Raw genomic sequence first — 14,170 nt, 5'->3', positions numbered from 1 at the left:
TTTCAGTCTACTTAAGGATAGACGGAGTTTCACAATATAAAAACTAACTTTCACCAAGTTCTGCAATAGACTGAAACCTGCCCAAAGCAACCACCCGAGGGACTGGAAAGAAAAAAAAATGAATCAGCTCCCAAACACAGATGGTCTGCTAAAAAGAGTGAAGCAGAGTTGTGCTTGGCAATACTTTGGAACATTTCTTAGTACAGGAGGTTGTCTAAGGTTTTGGGCCATATTCAAAACATGGACGCTTTAGTTCTACTGGCAGTATCTTAAGGCTTACTGTCAAATTGTTGATGCCTTCAGAGAATGCTCCTATTTGCCTCACTGTCCCTTCTGAATCTTCCATCTACAAGAAACAGGTCACAGGGAAAAAAATAATTTATAGTCATCTGTGGTGGTGATTCAGTAAGTGCATCAAACAACAAACATTCTACATTATGCCAATTGTGGGGGAGTAAGTTTTGGTGTTGTGGAAAAGCTTACATGTACCAAATTAAGGTCCAAATTCTGTGCATAAGTAGTTCCTTTGGACTTGTGTCAGGAACCATATTTTTTTGGCAGTAACATGGTCTTCCATGACTGCTGGTGACAAGGAGTTAAACAAGCCAAGATAAACAACACTGGGTATGCCATTCAAATCCAACAGCGCCATCGCTGAATTTAAACAGCAAAAGCTAGTTCACCTGCTCCAGTCTATCCAAATCGTCATCGTCATACACTCGGATATCCAAGCCAGCCTTAAATCCTTTCTTAGACCCACTTCCAGATGCCTGTCCCAGTTCCATCGGGCACACATACTCTTCCACATCATCCTGCTTCTTCTTCCTCAGACTTCCAAAATTGCTGAAGGCAAGCTTTTTTGGCTTAAAAAGTTGGAAAAAACTGTCATAAAATCAGGAACTTGGTAATTTACTCAGCCTGGATTTAATTAAGCTGTTATCCTTCCATCAGGTATTTAACTGCAAGCAACTAATAGATGCTCAGATCCTAAACACATTAGCCTGAATATTTCAAATTTCACCACAACCAAAGCCAGGAAGAAACAGATCCTCATTCTTCTTCTTATTTGTGTAACAGTAGCACCTAGAGATTCCCAGAGTCCCATTGTGTTAAATACTGCATACACACACAGTGAGAGACTGTCTCTGTCCCAAACAGCTTACAAATATAAAGGGACAGGGCAAAAGGCAGAAGAAAGGAGGCATTATCTTCATTTACTACTGGGAAACTAAAGCACAGAGACATCACACAAGGTCACACAAAAAGCCTGTAGCAGAGCCAGGAACTGATTCAAGATCTCTAAGGCCCTACCAAATTCATAGTCCATTTTGGTCAATTTCACAGTCATAGGATTTTAAAATTTCATGGTTTCAGATATTTAAATCTCAAATTTCATGGTGGTGTAACTGCAGGGGTCCTGACCAAAAGGTGATGGGGTCACAAGGTTTTTTGGGGGGGTTGAGGGGCATGGTATTGCCATCACTCCTGCGCAGCTGGTGGTGCTGCTGCTGCCTTCAGAGCTGGGCAGGTAGAGAGCGACGGCTGCTGACTGGGAAGTAAGGATAGCATGGCACGGTATTGCCATCCTTACTTTTGTGCTGCTGTTGGTGGGGCGCTGCTTTCAGACCTGGGTGCCTGGCCAACAGCCGCCACTCTCTGTATACCCAGCTCTGAAGGCAGCACAAAAGTAAAGGTGGTAATAGCACCTAAAATAACTTTGCGATTCCCTGTGACCCCCTTTTGGGGCGGGACCCCCAGTTTGAGAAACGCTGGTCTGCTTGGTGAAATCTGTATTGTATAGGGTAACTACACAAAAGACCAAATTTCACAGGAGAGACCAGATATCATGGTCAGTAATGCGTTTTTCATGCTTGTGAATTTGGTAGGGTCCTACAGAACTCCTAACTCAGTCTAGCATCTTCAACACTGATCATCCTCCTTCTCTAAAAAGCACTTCAACTGAGCAGGAACTTGAATCTTGGGCTGTCAGATTAAAAATGTGATGCTCTACTAACTGAGTTAGTTTTCCTCCCTTCTGCCCACAGAGCGTCAGTGAACAGTACCTTGAACACTTATAATACCACCACATGTCTGGCAAAGTGGCAATTTAACTGCTGCTTAAAATGCACACACGCAAACACTGGACAGTAATAAGCATTGACCTACCTTCACTTTGGCAGTAGCAGTTAAAAGGACATAGTCTGGAGATTCCATGGCTTCACGCTTTTGATGCTGGGCATCCTGACCAACCAGTAAATTGAAATGGGTTGCCAAATGGCGTCTCAGCAGTGTCTTGTTTGGTGGGATGTTCAGCAACTGTGCCATGGTTTCCACATTAAAACGAGGTTCCAAGACCTATGAAACAAACCACAGAAAGTCAAACTGAAATCAATACCCTTGGATTAGGTCTTGAGGATGCTAGCGGCCATGCCAGACTTTATGGGCATGTTTTGGGTTGCATAAGCCATTTTTAGGTGAAATGCACTATAAAAGAAAAGAAAAGAGTTAGACTCACAGACTTTAAGGTCAGAAGGGACCATCATGATCATCTAATGTGACCTCCTGCACAATGCAGGCCACAAAACCTCACCCACTTACTCCAGTTAACATCTGTTGGGTTTAGAAAGGCTTATTCCTGTGGTTTTTCAGAGTTCTCAGTGGTAACAAACCAGTAAACAAGGGAAAGTAAGACTGACCCACCATTTTGTGTTTAAAATATGCCTTCATTAATGGTAAAAGATCTTTTCCACCCCCCCCGTCTTTCTTTCTTTTTAAATGTTACTCTGATTGGACAAATAGAGAGAGTGAGCACTTGAGAGATCCTGTCAGAAACTGATAATGGTATGCTAGTTTGCAATTTTCATCTTGGTTTTAATGCTGGAAACTTTATTTAAGCTTAACGACAATGATAATGGAAAGTGACGAGGCATACAGAGGAAGTGTTCTGTGTGCTGTGTTTCTCAAACAGCACAGGAATGTTCTGCTTTCTATAATCAGTTTTTGTACAAGAATCTGATCTGTCACCCTAGTTAGTCAGATGGCGCTCTTGATTGTGATATCTGAGCCAACAGAGATTAATATCACTATACGAAGAAGATTTCTACTAATGACAGTGCCTGAAATCCAGAACGATCCCAAAGAAATTTACAAACTGATGCACAAACTATACACAGGAATCAAAATACTCGCCCACTACAGAAGCACATCTAGCTGTTTACTAGCACACAGCAACACTATCAAACAGTTTAGGGCAAGGAGTAGAGAATGCCTTGCCTGAAAGAGAACGCAAGGGAAAATTTAGATGTACAGAAACATTGTTTCCTAAATGGCCAGCGCATCAGTGTTTATAAAGGTTCCTTACAACAAGAAGCTTACTAAAGATGATTGCCCATTTGGATAGACTGAAGTAAAAAGGGACACTGCTAAGGCGGCAACACATAGTTACACTTGATTTTAGCCATATACAGTATTAAAATATTATCTGGACTCTCTTGTAAGTGAAACACTAAACCCTTACCATAAGTCCACCATGTACACCACTCCCTCTCAAATTAGGTGCATATTCTGCTAGGTCAACTGAGCGTAACCACTCCATTACACGGTGATTGGTCCACTGAGTAACCTCTGATGGGGTGATGTTGTTCTGTAAACAGGAATAGTCACAGTCATGAAGATTTCTTAGTTCCAGCTTTAATTCAATTCCTTCTCTGCCCTTCACTTTAACCAACCTTCCACTCTCAAATGCATAACATTTTTCTTTTTTATTGGTACCTTGCGGCATTTTATTCTATCAGACTAAAGACCTAGACCAAAATCCCAGACACCCCCCACCCCCACCCAAATATTGGGAAATTTCAAATCAGATCTAAATTTTATGGGTCTAGCCCATGTCTTCATAAGAGATGCTGTACTAGGAGGCACTCTAAAAGTGCCTGACAAGTTGAACAGCTTTTTCGTCTTCATGCTCCCATGCTCCCTGGCTGCTGTCTCTTGTTCAGCATCCTCACCTTCGAGTGTGGTATTTTTATTTATTAATGTGTTGAACAGGCTGGTGATACGGCTGTTGGGTGGTGGAATAAAGAAAGCTACCTCATGCTTCTGTGAACATTATGAGAACTTGTCGGAAGCTTTTAGACAAGGCGTTGTGATTTGAAACAGTTCATTGTAACCAGGACACCAGTTCAGAACTTGGATTTTGTATATAGCTGCAAGATTCTTGAAGAAATATTGATCTGATCATGCATATGCAGCTGGACTGGTTATCTTGGATGGAGGTCAACATTCTAACTCCCTCACCCCAAACTCTCATTCAGCAAGTGCAGTAAAATTATGTGAGCTGTGTCCATGCAGGCAAAAAGCCTGATTCTGCTGTCGCTTACACCAGTTTTACACCACCGTTAACTTTAGTGGAGTGACTTCAATTTACACCAGCATATGTAAGCATCCATTATCCCCAAAGAACTGCTATACTGGGCACCCTTTAGAGAAAAATGTGGTGCATCTGAAACCACAGTTCTGATGGCCGTATGTTAGTTTCATAATTCCCTCTTAAGAGCAAGCTGCCTGTAAGACAAATACAGCTAGAGCAGTAGCTCAAGATAATAGTTGATTAAAAGGTTCAACCCATTTTAGAAGGTAAATATTAAGTCTTTATGAAATCTGTAGCTTTCTTAACAAGGCTTTACCGAGAACTGTGCACTTAATTCAAGACAATTAATAGATTCCACTTCCATCCTTAAAATTGCACAACACAGAATATATTCCAGAAACAGTCATTAATTAAAGAGCGAGAGGGGAGATTAGACAAGAGGAACTGACTCAACAGGCTGAGGTAAGGGAAAGAAAAGGGGCCAGAGTCCCAGATAGGTAAGGCTCAACATGAAAGTTGAAGGAAGGGAAAAGATAAGGGACGGGCAGCAGTCAAGGCTAGGGGTGGGTAGAGCAAGAATCACTTGTAAGGAAAACCAGTGGATTATACTCTCCATGATTTAGCCTTCACTTAAAACTTGTTACCTCATCAGACGGCCTCCTACGCAGACAGTTGGGTTCAAAGTTATTTATTCTCAGGACCTGGATGGCTCTTTTAATGCTAAGATGGTGAAGGACACTAACAACTTTCAAGGACAGCAAATCATCCTGTGAAAAATAAAAAATGGGTGAAAACACACAAACATATCCATTTATTTTTGGAATCTATAACAACATAGGCCCTGAAAAGATAGATGTAGGTGTCTGCCTACAGTGCCACATCTAAGAAATGCTGGGATAGCTCCTCCTTACAGTAATTTTTAAGGATTAAAAAAAAAAATTGCCTTGCCTCCCCCTAGATTTCCCAGAATTCTTTCTACCAGCTGTTGTGTAACTTCCTTCATGCACAGAAGTTAGTGGAAAGGATTCTGCAGAATGATTAGGAGAGAGAGTGCCATAACCTGTCATCACCAATGCAACCAGCAACAGCACAACTTTCTGAACACAGAATATCAAGCTCATTTTAAAATTTTAATCCAACCTAGACACAAGCTTTCATGTGGAAAAAAAAAATTGAAAAAAATCCAGCCACAGTGCTTATATGAAAAAGTGAGCGTCCCCGTGAAAAGAGAGGCAGCTCTTATAGTAAAACAAAGAAATAGTCATGCTGGCCTCACACCTACTGTAGCTGATAAATGTTTTTCAGGAGCTTCTGATAAGGAACTGGATGGTCAGGTGACTGACAACAGGCGCTGACCACTAGCACACTAGAGAGGAAAAATGCTACTCTACAAAGACTGTTGAGGGCTCTACTTGAAATGGTTTGGTGGCTGTAGGAACCTACAAAGTGAGTTGAACTAAATCATGAAAACCACCTGTGACGGGTGCATAAACCCCGCACTGACAGGGCTTGGGAGGCTCCGGGGGCTAAAGTAGCCCTGTCCCTGTCAATTATGCATGGTAGGGAGGAAGGCTTCAAAAGAGGGAAGCTGCAGTCAGCAAGGGGGAAACCCTGAGAAGGGAGCAACTAGAGAGCAATGGAATAGCCAAAGGAACCCTCGTACCAGAAGCTTCCCAGCTGGGCGAGGAGTCCAGCAAACCCGACAAGGAGGGGCTGACTGAGCTACCCAGCCACAAGGACTCCAGAAAAGCTGCTACCCAGGCACCCCCGACATAAGGTGATGCCACTGACCTTTTTCACCTTGTTATTGACCCCAAGAGGGGATTGGTTTGTGCTGACTGGAACTTTTGCCTTTCCCCCCAGCCAGAAGTAAAGTAAGCAGGCCCACAAGGGTGGGGCCACTACCAGGGCTACGGGTATGTCTACATGGGGATAAACAACCCGTGGCTGGCCTGGGTCAGCTGCTGACTTGGGCTTGGGGGGCTGAGAAATGGCTGCATAGACGTTCAGGCTCAGGGAACCCTGCGAGGGTGGAAGGTCCCAAAACTCAAGCTCCAGCCCAAGCCCGAACGTCTATGCAGCAGTTTTTAGCCCACAGCCCAAGTCAGCTGACCTAGGCCAGGTGCGGCTGTACTGTGGGGCTTTTATGCCATGTAGATGTCCCCTAAGAGACTGGGGACTATACTAGGCCAACCCTGCGGTGGAAACTGGGCCTGGTGAGGGGCCTAGCTCCACCAGGGAAGTGCACCAGAGACTCTTTTTACACTACCATCAAAAGTGACATCCTATGATCAATCTCACAGAGACATGAAGAACTGACTGGGATGAGGCTGTGCTACAATCTCACCTCCAGGTCAGGGTTGAGGCACATGCTCACTATTTGGTGAGGAAACAAAAGATTTCATTCTTCAGGACTATCAGTTTGGCACCTTTCACGTGTGCTCTGAATTCATACTTCGTAAAATGCTTTTGTGGGGGCATCTCATCAGAAAGGTGAAGGAAAAAAAGACAGTAGCTCACGTCCTTTCAAATACAATACAGTCCTTCCTGCATGTGATCAGCTGCACAGCTGGAAGGAGGTTGTGCTGTCTCTTCATTATAGTTTTGATATACACTTTAATTGCAATGACAAATAAACTAAAGTTTTAAAGTCACTCTGCAGCTACAATAGCAGACTACATGCACTCACATAGCTTTGACTCTATGCAGTTTCCCCTCACATCAGCTCAAATTCAGTATTTTTTCAAACCTAGATACAGCTAAAACTTTTTATTACTACTTCCGGAGCAAAGAAATGATACATTTCCATTTGCCCAAGTACATATCGAACATGTCCACCTTCTGAATCATTTGGTGCACAGGGATACACCCAGATTTTAAATCCTGTTTATTTTTCAGGTGTAGAGATGTTTGTGGCAATTATTCAGTGGCAGACCCAGATTTACCTATAAATTTGTAATCTATTTAGTGTGAAAGATCACACTTGGCTTTTCTACATCTGTTTTCACTTCAGCATCTAACCTCAGAAGTTTCACACATCAGGAAAAGAGACCTTTACATTTGCATGCCACATTTCAATCCGACAGATCCTAAATTACATTACAAATATAAAATATTAAATGCAAAAGCTACATTATTGTAATATTTTTGCATTATTGCACAGTTAAGAACTCAAAATCTGGAGATGTCTAAGTTAAAGCTGCACATTCAACCAGAACTGTGCCATGACGCAACACTTATTTAGTTTAAAGTCTCAAAGTCTAAATCACAATGTTTGATTCATTGGTGGTATAAGTAGATGCAGCTCTACTGCCTTCAATGGATTTAGACATACTTATTTGAGAGGGAATCTGGCTTCCCATCTTTTAGTGCTATTTATATCAAACTAATACTACAATTCAGCTTGTGCTCTAACTTCCATTCTAACCACCTGTATGTTCAGGGAACTATAATAAGAAAATTCCATGGAAAATCCAGTAGTTCACTTCTCAGAGGTTTATGCATATATTTTTGTTAGTTTCACTCTGTAGGGTTTTCTACAAAACCTACTTAGAACCTGAAAAAATGTTGCTTTGATTTGCAGGTTCAAACTAATCCAAAAAGCAACATGAAACTTAATTAAAATTGCTTAGTTTCACCTGGTTTCATGTCAAAGTCATACAAAACGAAGATACTTATATGGTTTAAAATATAACCCCCCCAAATCTAGTCAGGTTAACTCAGGCTCACTCACATGTTTTACCAGCTTTAGTGAATTTTATCATGAATGTCGTCTGAATTTTTTGTTTGCATTTGAACAAGGTAAGTTTCATATGGTTTCATTTCAACTTTGCAGACATCTCTATTTCCAGTTAATGATTTAGGGTAAACTTAGTTATTACAATTCATTAGGTCACTGAGCATGGTTAGGATTTTGCCTAAAAACATAGCAATGGATCTAAAATTAAAGGGGGAAGTGCCACAGAAAAAGCAACTATTAGGAAGATACAGTTCCTGCTACACACCTCTCCTTTCTCTTTACATGTAAATTACACTGGTTTTAAATGCCAAATGGTGCAGACTATACTTCTTTACAATCAGCTTGCAGCCCCCATGTAGTTTACACCACTCTTTAAGTCACCGCTGAATTGACCACAGCCTTCCATGGGCCTGCTGGCCCTATGCTTTCAACAGAGGCTTAAATAGAAGGAGCAAATCAGGTCTTAAAAGCACGTACCCTTTTTTATATTAATGTCCCAAACACACACAAAAAATTGGGAAGCAAATTAAGAAAAACATGCTATGTAAGCAACAGAATACTTCGCATATTTTTTCAGAATTTGTCATGAGGCTTCCGTCAGCTAACTCACACTGGGTAAAATCCCCTCCCCAGTTCACATTGGCCCAGAGTTCTAAAGGTATTTAGGCACCTAAAGATGCAGCTAGGTGCCTAGTGGGATTGACAGAAGCATGTATATGAGTAAGGGTGCAAAGCCCTTATTAATTTCAATGGGGAATTCGGCACCTAACCTGCTTCACTGCTTTTGAAAATCCCATTAGGTAACTCTCTGCATCTTTAGGTGCCTTAAATCCTCTGTAAATCTAGCCGTACCTCACTTCTCTCCGCACTTAGGGCTTACGTGGGGCACAGATATTGTGCTGAACCTCTGCACAGGAGTGAATTTCATTGCATGCATGTCTTTTTCCTCTGCAATGGTTCATATGAATTTAAAAAAGCAAACCCAGCAGCATGTACAACCACCATTATTTACCAGTGTCCAAAATGGAACATGTTGAGCTCTTTAGTAGCTCAGTGGCTGCACCGTGAGTAAGTTAATATGGGAAGATCTTAGTCTTCTCCTCTGTGCTAGTGTATAGTGTACACAAAGTACATACAAACAGTACATGCACAAAGTACATACAAACAGTATCTTGGCATGAGATGGTAACATTTAGCACATTCATGGCACAAGAGATTAGCAAACACTTTCATGACCAATTTTTTTAAAAAGACCATATTGTATGAGACCCTCAGTTTCCATTCAAAGAACAGAATCTTGCCTCTCAGTTGCATTATGTCTTACCTGCCTTCAAACAAAACACTCTGAGCCTATTTCATGCATGCTATTTTCAGGCGGTGGAACGAGGTCAGAAGTTGGTCTGACACATTTAAAAAATACCACCTAATTATATTGAACTTACTCTTAATTATTTAGAATAAATTTTAAAGAAAAATCCTGATTTAAAGATTAAAGGAACTTGCTCTGATTTTCCTACCCTAGTCACCCAAATGAACGGTAACAATATATTGAACATTTAATATTAAACTTCTTAGAGAGAAGAATTAAGTCCATCTACTTGAATTAGTTAATATGAATTTGAACAAAGGCCCAATTTTCAGTAGGTAGATGGATACTGTAACTATAAAATTTATACAAACCAATTGTGTCTACAAGTACTACACTTGCATTTGAAAATCATGCAATACAGTGTGCAAATTAAATAGGCATAGGGTTACCTTATTTTCACATACACATTTATACACATAATTCTCAAATGTTCAGGCACAATGGAGATACGTGGGTATATTTTGCAAGTATATCTTACAATACTATCTTTGAAAACTTGGTCCACAAAATGTTCCATATTAGCGGTAACCTGTGAAACAGTCACATAGGTAGTATTATTGGGTTTTACATCCTCTGTAGGATGTAGCTACTAGAAGGCAGCATACCACTGAATACACTTGACAATGTCTTGACATTCCATTACAGGTTAGTGCACACAACATTGGGAGAAGAGACACACAGACAATTACAGTATACTATTGTATAAATATTTGATTTTAAAACGCATTTCAAACTGTGGGAAATTTCTGACATGCTGACCTCTGGCAAACATGACTCTGTTATCATTCAGCAACTCTGCAGAACAGATTTTTGGAAAATTCAACAATTTTAAAATTACCTGCAGAAAATCCGACAAGACCAAATAAGCTGCTTTTCTGTTGAACAATTTTATTAAGATATATAGATAGATTTTCCATTCTCTGTTTTGTAAAAGCAAATGAGGTTAATCTTCTAAGTTTGTTAATTTATGTGAACTATAGTTATCTTCCATATAATAGATCTTTTCACTCTGGGTAAAATTCACCCATGTACAGAGGGTGAGTGCAAGACTTATCACCATTTATGTCTCATCTTAAGCCCTCAGAACTGGGCCTCAGTCATGCATAGGCATTCTGCTGATCTGCACATGGGTGAATTTTACTTTCTATGTAGTTATGACATAAGCAATAAATAATAAGGAAAAAGTCTATTGATTTCCATTTTCTGAGTGCATGATAAAATAAACTTTAATTGGGTAATACTTTTGGAATCACCATGATATATAGCAGGAAAAGCAAGTTTCTTTAGATTAGTGAGGCTCCAATTTACCACCCAGAATCATGTTACTCTGCATTTTAAAACAAAAAACAAACCAAGACCCCTAACAAAAACAGCCAAAACCAAGAACACAAAATATTTACTTACAACGCTCATGTAATGGAGCATTCGACCATCCACCCTTCCTTCATCAAATTGAGTCTTATACTGGGGAAGTCCAATATCATCCAACCACCCTAAGAAAAACACACATTACTAACTCAAAACACCTTTAGACTAAGGATAGTTATGTATCCAGCCAGAACTCTCCAGGTTATCATTACTCACAGGTATTCATGGATACTCAAATTATCCAGGATCCTTAAGCTACTGCCCCTATCTTAGGGTACGTCTATACTGCACACTCCTTACAACAGCATGTAGAGTACATATGCAGCAGGTCCCCCTAGCATCAGTATGAACAGCCATGAGGACAGTGAAACACTGCTTAGGTTAGCAAAGACATGCCTGAATACTTGGGGTATGTATCCTACGCAGCTCTCTACATGTCCAAGCAGTGCCTCCCCCTATTTATACTGCTACTTTTAGCGGTGAAGTGTCCCACTGCCAGAGTCTTTCCTCACCTCAGGGAAAGGCTTCTGCAGCAGATAAAGACTCCGGCATTGGGGAGAGGGTCCAGAAGCTGCCCACAGTGAAAGAAGGCAGCTCCCAGCAGCCTCTCCCTTGACAGAGCCTTATACTGCTATGTTTAGCTACAAACTGCAGTGTGGATGCAGCCTGATGTTCACTGCTGTGGCCTGGTCTACACTACGTGAATAAACGATTTTAGCAGCGTTAAACCAATTTAACGCTGTACCCGTCCACACTACGAGGCCCTTTATATCGATATAAAGGGCTCTTTAAATCGGTTTCTGTACTCCTCCCCGAAGAGAGGAGTAGCGCTAAAATCGGTATTACCATATCGAATTAGGGTTAGTGTGGCCGCAAATCGACGGTATTGGCCTCCGGGCAGTATCCCACAGTGCACCACTGTGACCGCTCTGGACAGCAATCTGAACTCGGATGCAATGGCCAGGTAAACAGGAAAAGCCCCGTGAAATTTTGATTTTCATTTCCTGTTTGCCCAGCGTGGAGCTTTGATCAGCACAGGTGGCAATGCAGTCCCAAATCCAAAAAGAGCTCCAGCATGGACCGTACGGGAGATATTGGATTTGATCTCTGTATGGGGAAACAAATCTGTTCTATCAGAGCTCCGTTACAGAAGACGAAATGCCAACGCGTTTGAAAAAAAAATCTACAGGCTACACAGTGCTGCGTGACAAGCGTAAGGGGAAGCCAGAGACTCAAATGGACGCTCATGGAGGGAGGGAGGGGGTACTGAGGACTCCAGCTGTCCCACAGTCCCCAGCAGTCTCCAAAAAGTATTTGCATTCTTGGCTGAGCTCCCAATACCTGTAGGTTCAAACACATTGTCCGGCGTGGTTCAGGGAATAGCTTGTCAATGTACCCCCTCCCCCCCACCACGTGAAAGAAAAGGGAAAAAAATCGTTTCTTGACTTTTTTTAATGTTACCCTATGTCTACTGAATGCTGCTGGTAGACGCGATGCTGCGGCAGTAAAGAACAGTATCTGCTCCTCTTCCCTCCCCGGTGGCAGACGGTACAACATGCTTGATAACTGCGGAGTACTCTTGGCCGGCCTCAAGTGAGGCTGGCGGGAGGCGCCTGGGTAAAAATAGGAATGATTCCTGGTCATTCCCAGTAGATGGGACAGAACGGCTGGTAACCGTCCTCATCATAGCAACTGGGGGCTGAGCTCCATCAGCCCCCTCCCTTTCCTGTGTAAAGAAAAGATTCTGTACTGCCTGGACTATCACAGCAGCAGCATGCTGGGCTCCTCTCCTCTGCACTGCTTAATGTCCTGCCTGGACTGTCATAGCACCGGGAGGCTGCATCCCCCTCATTTTATCTCACTAACAAGTCACTGTTTCTTATTCCTGCATTCTTTATAACTTCATAACACAAATGGGGGGAACACTGCCACGGTAGCCCAGGAAGTTTGGGGGAGGAGGGAAGCAACGGGTGGGGTTGTTTCAGGGGCACCCCCCGTGAATGGCATGTAGCTCATCATTTCTCGGGATCTGACACGGAGCAGCTGTGCTCTCTGATACACTGGTTCTCTAGTACACTTGCCCCATATTCTAGGCAGGACTGACTATTTTTAGAAACCATAAAGGAGGGATTGACTCGGGGAGTCATTCCCAGTTTTGCTTTTGCGCCCCTGGCCGATCTCAGCCAGGGGCACCCATGATAGCAGCAGACAGCACAGAAGGACAGATTACTGTCATTTCATTGCCAAATTACACTGGCAGCAGATGGTACAGAATGACTGGTAACCATCTCTGCTATCATGCAAAAGCAAATGAATGCTGCTGTGTAGTGCTGGAGTATCGCCTCTGTCCGCAGCATCCAGCACACATATGGTGACTGCAAAAAAAAAAAAAAAAAAAAACTGAACGGGCTCCATGGCTGCCGTGCTATGGCATCCGCCAGGGCAATCCAGCGAAAAAGGGCGCAAAATGATTGTCTGCCGTTGCTTTCCCGGAGGAAGGAATGACTGACGACATTTACCAAGAACCACCCGCGACAATGATTTTTGCCCCATCAGCCACTGGGCTCTCAACCCAGAATTCCAGTGGGTGGGGGAGACTGCGGGAACTATGGGATAGCTACGGAATAGCTACCCACAGTGCAACGCTCCAGAAATCGACGCTAGCCTCGGACCATGGACGCACACCGCCGAATTAATGTGCTTAGTGTGGCTGCGTGCACTTTATACAATCTGTTTTATAAAACCAGTTTATGTAAAATCGGAATTATCACGTAGTGCAGACGTACCCTGTGTGTAGCTACACACACCCTACATGCTGCTGCCAGTAGTGGGCACTGTAGACACACTTTTAGAAAGCACAGATGCTATTATTTTAAACTGCAATGAATCTTACTGGTAACCCAGTTGTAATCCAGTTTTCCATGATTGTTTTCTTCTTCTGACCCCAGTGCCTGAAGAGCGAGCTGAAGTTTCTTCCGATGCAGTGGATGCTTTATTCCAAGTTCCTGTGAAGACAAAGAAACCAAAACACTTAATTTCTAGCTCAGCAGCATATGGATTACATGTGATTTACACAGAATCAAAATGTAAAAATAACCAAAATTCATTTTACCCAACCCACAAAATAACGCACAAACTCCAACATGATAGGCCAAATTTTGCCATTAGACACATATAGCAATTGCTGTTGAAATTAACAAGTATTGTGCACATGTACCAGGGGACAGATCTGGTCAGGTGCCTAAATTTAGATATCTAAATTCATGGTGAAGCACCTACCTGAGCACAGCTTGATATTTGTTGAGCACGCACCACACCCTAGGAT

General features: G+C 42.2%; 1 protein-coding gene across 1 annotated transcript in view; it reads right to left on the bottom strand.

Moving 5' to 3' along the window:
- The window catches only part of PPFIBP1 (PPFIA binding protein 1), a 174,080-nt gene that overhangs the window by 3,950 nt on the left and 155,960 nt on the right, over positions 1 to 14,170 (bottom strand). Inside the window, exons 19-25 of the mRNA XM_050936387.1 lie at positions 13,739 to 13,850; positions 10,882 to 10,970; positions 5,014 to 5,136; positions 3,518 to 3,643; positions 2,167 to 2,355; positions 684 to 863; positions 281 to 346 (exon numbers count right to left, since the gene is read on the bottom strand). Of these exons, the coding sequence (XP_050792344.1) occupies positions 281 to 346; positions 684 to 863; positions 2,167 to 2,355; positions 3,518 to 3,643; positions 5,014 to 5,136; positions 10,882 to 10,970; positions 13,739 to 13,850 (885 nt within the window). The remainder of the gene's footprint in view (positions 1 to 280; positions 347 to 683; positions 864 to 2,166; positions 2,356 to 3,517; positions 3,644 to 5,013; positions 5,137 to 10,881; positions 10,971 to 13,738; positions 13,851 to 14,170) is intronic.

This window comes from Gopherus flavomarginatus, chromosome 1 (assembly GCF_025201925.1).
Source record: "Gopherus flavomarginatus isolate rGopFla2 chromosome 1, rGopFla2.mat.asm, whole genome shotgun sequence".
Taxonomy (NCBI): domain Eukaryota; kingdom Metazoa; phylum Chordata; order Testudines; family Testudinidae; genus Gopherus; species Gopherus flavomarginatus.
The sequence above is the reverse complement of the archived record's forward strand: the minus strand, read 5'-3'. Positions and strand labels throughout refer to the sequence as shown.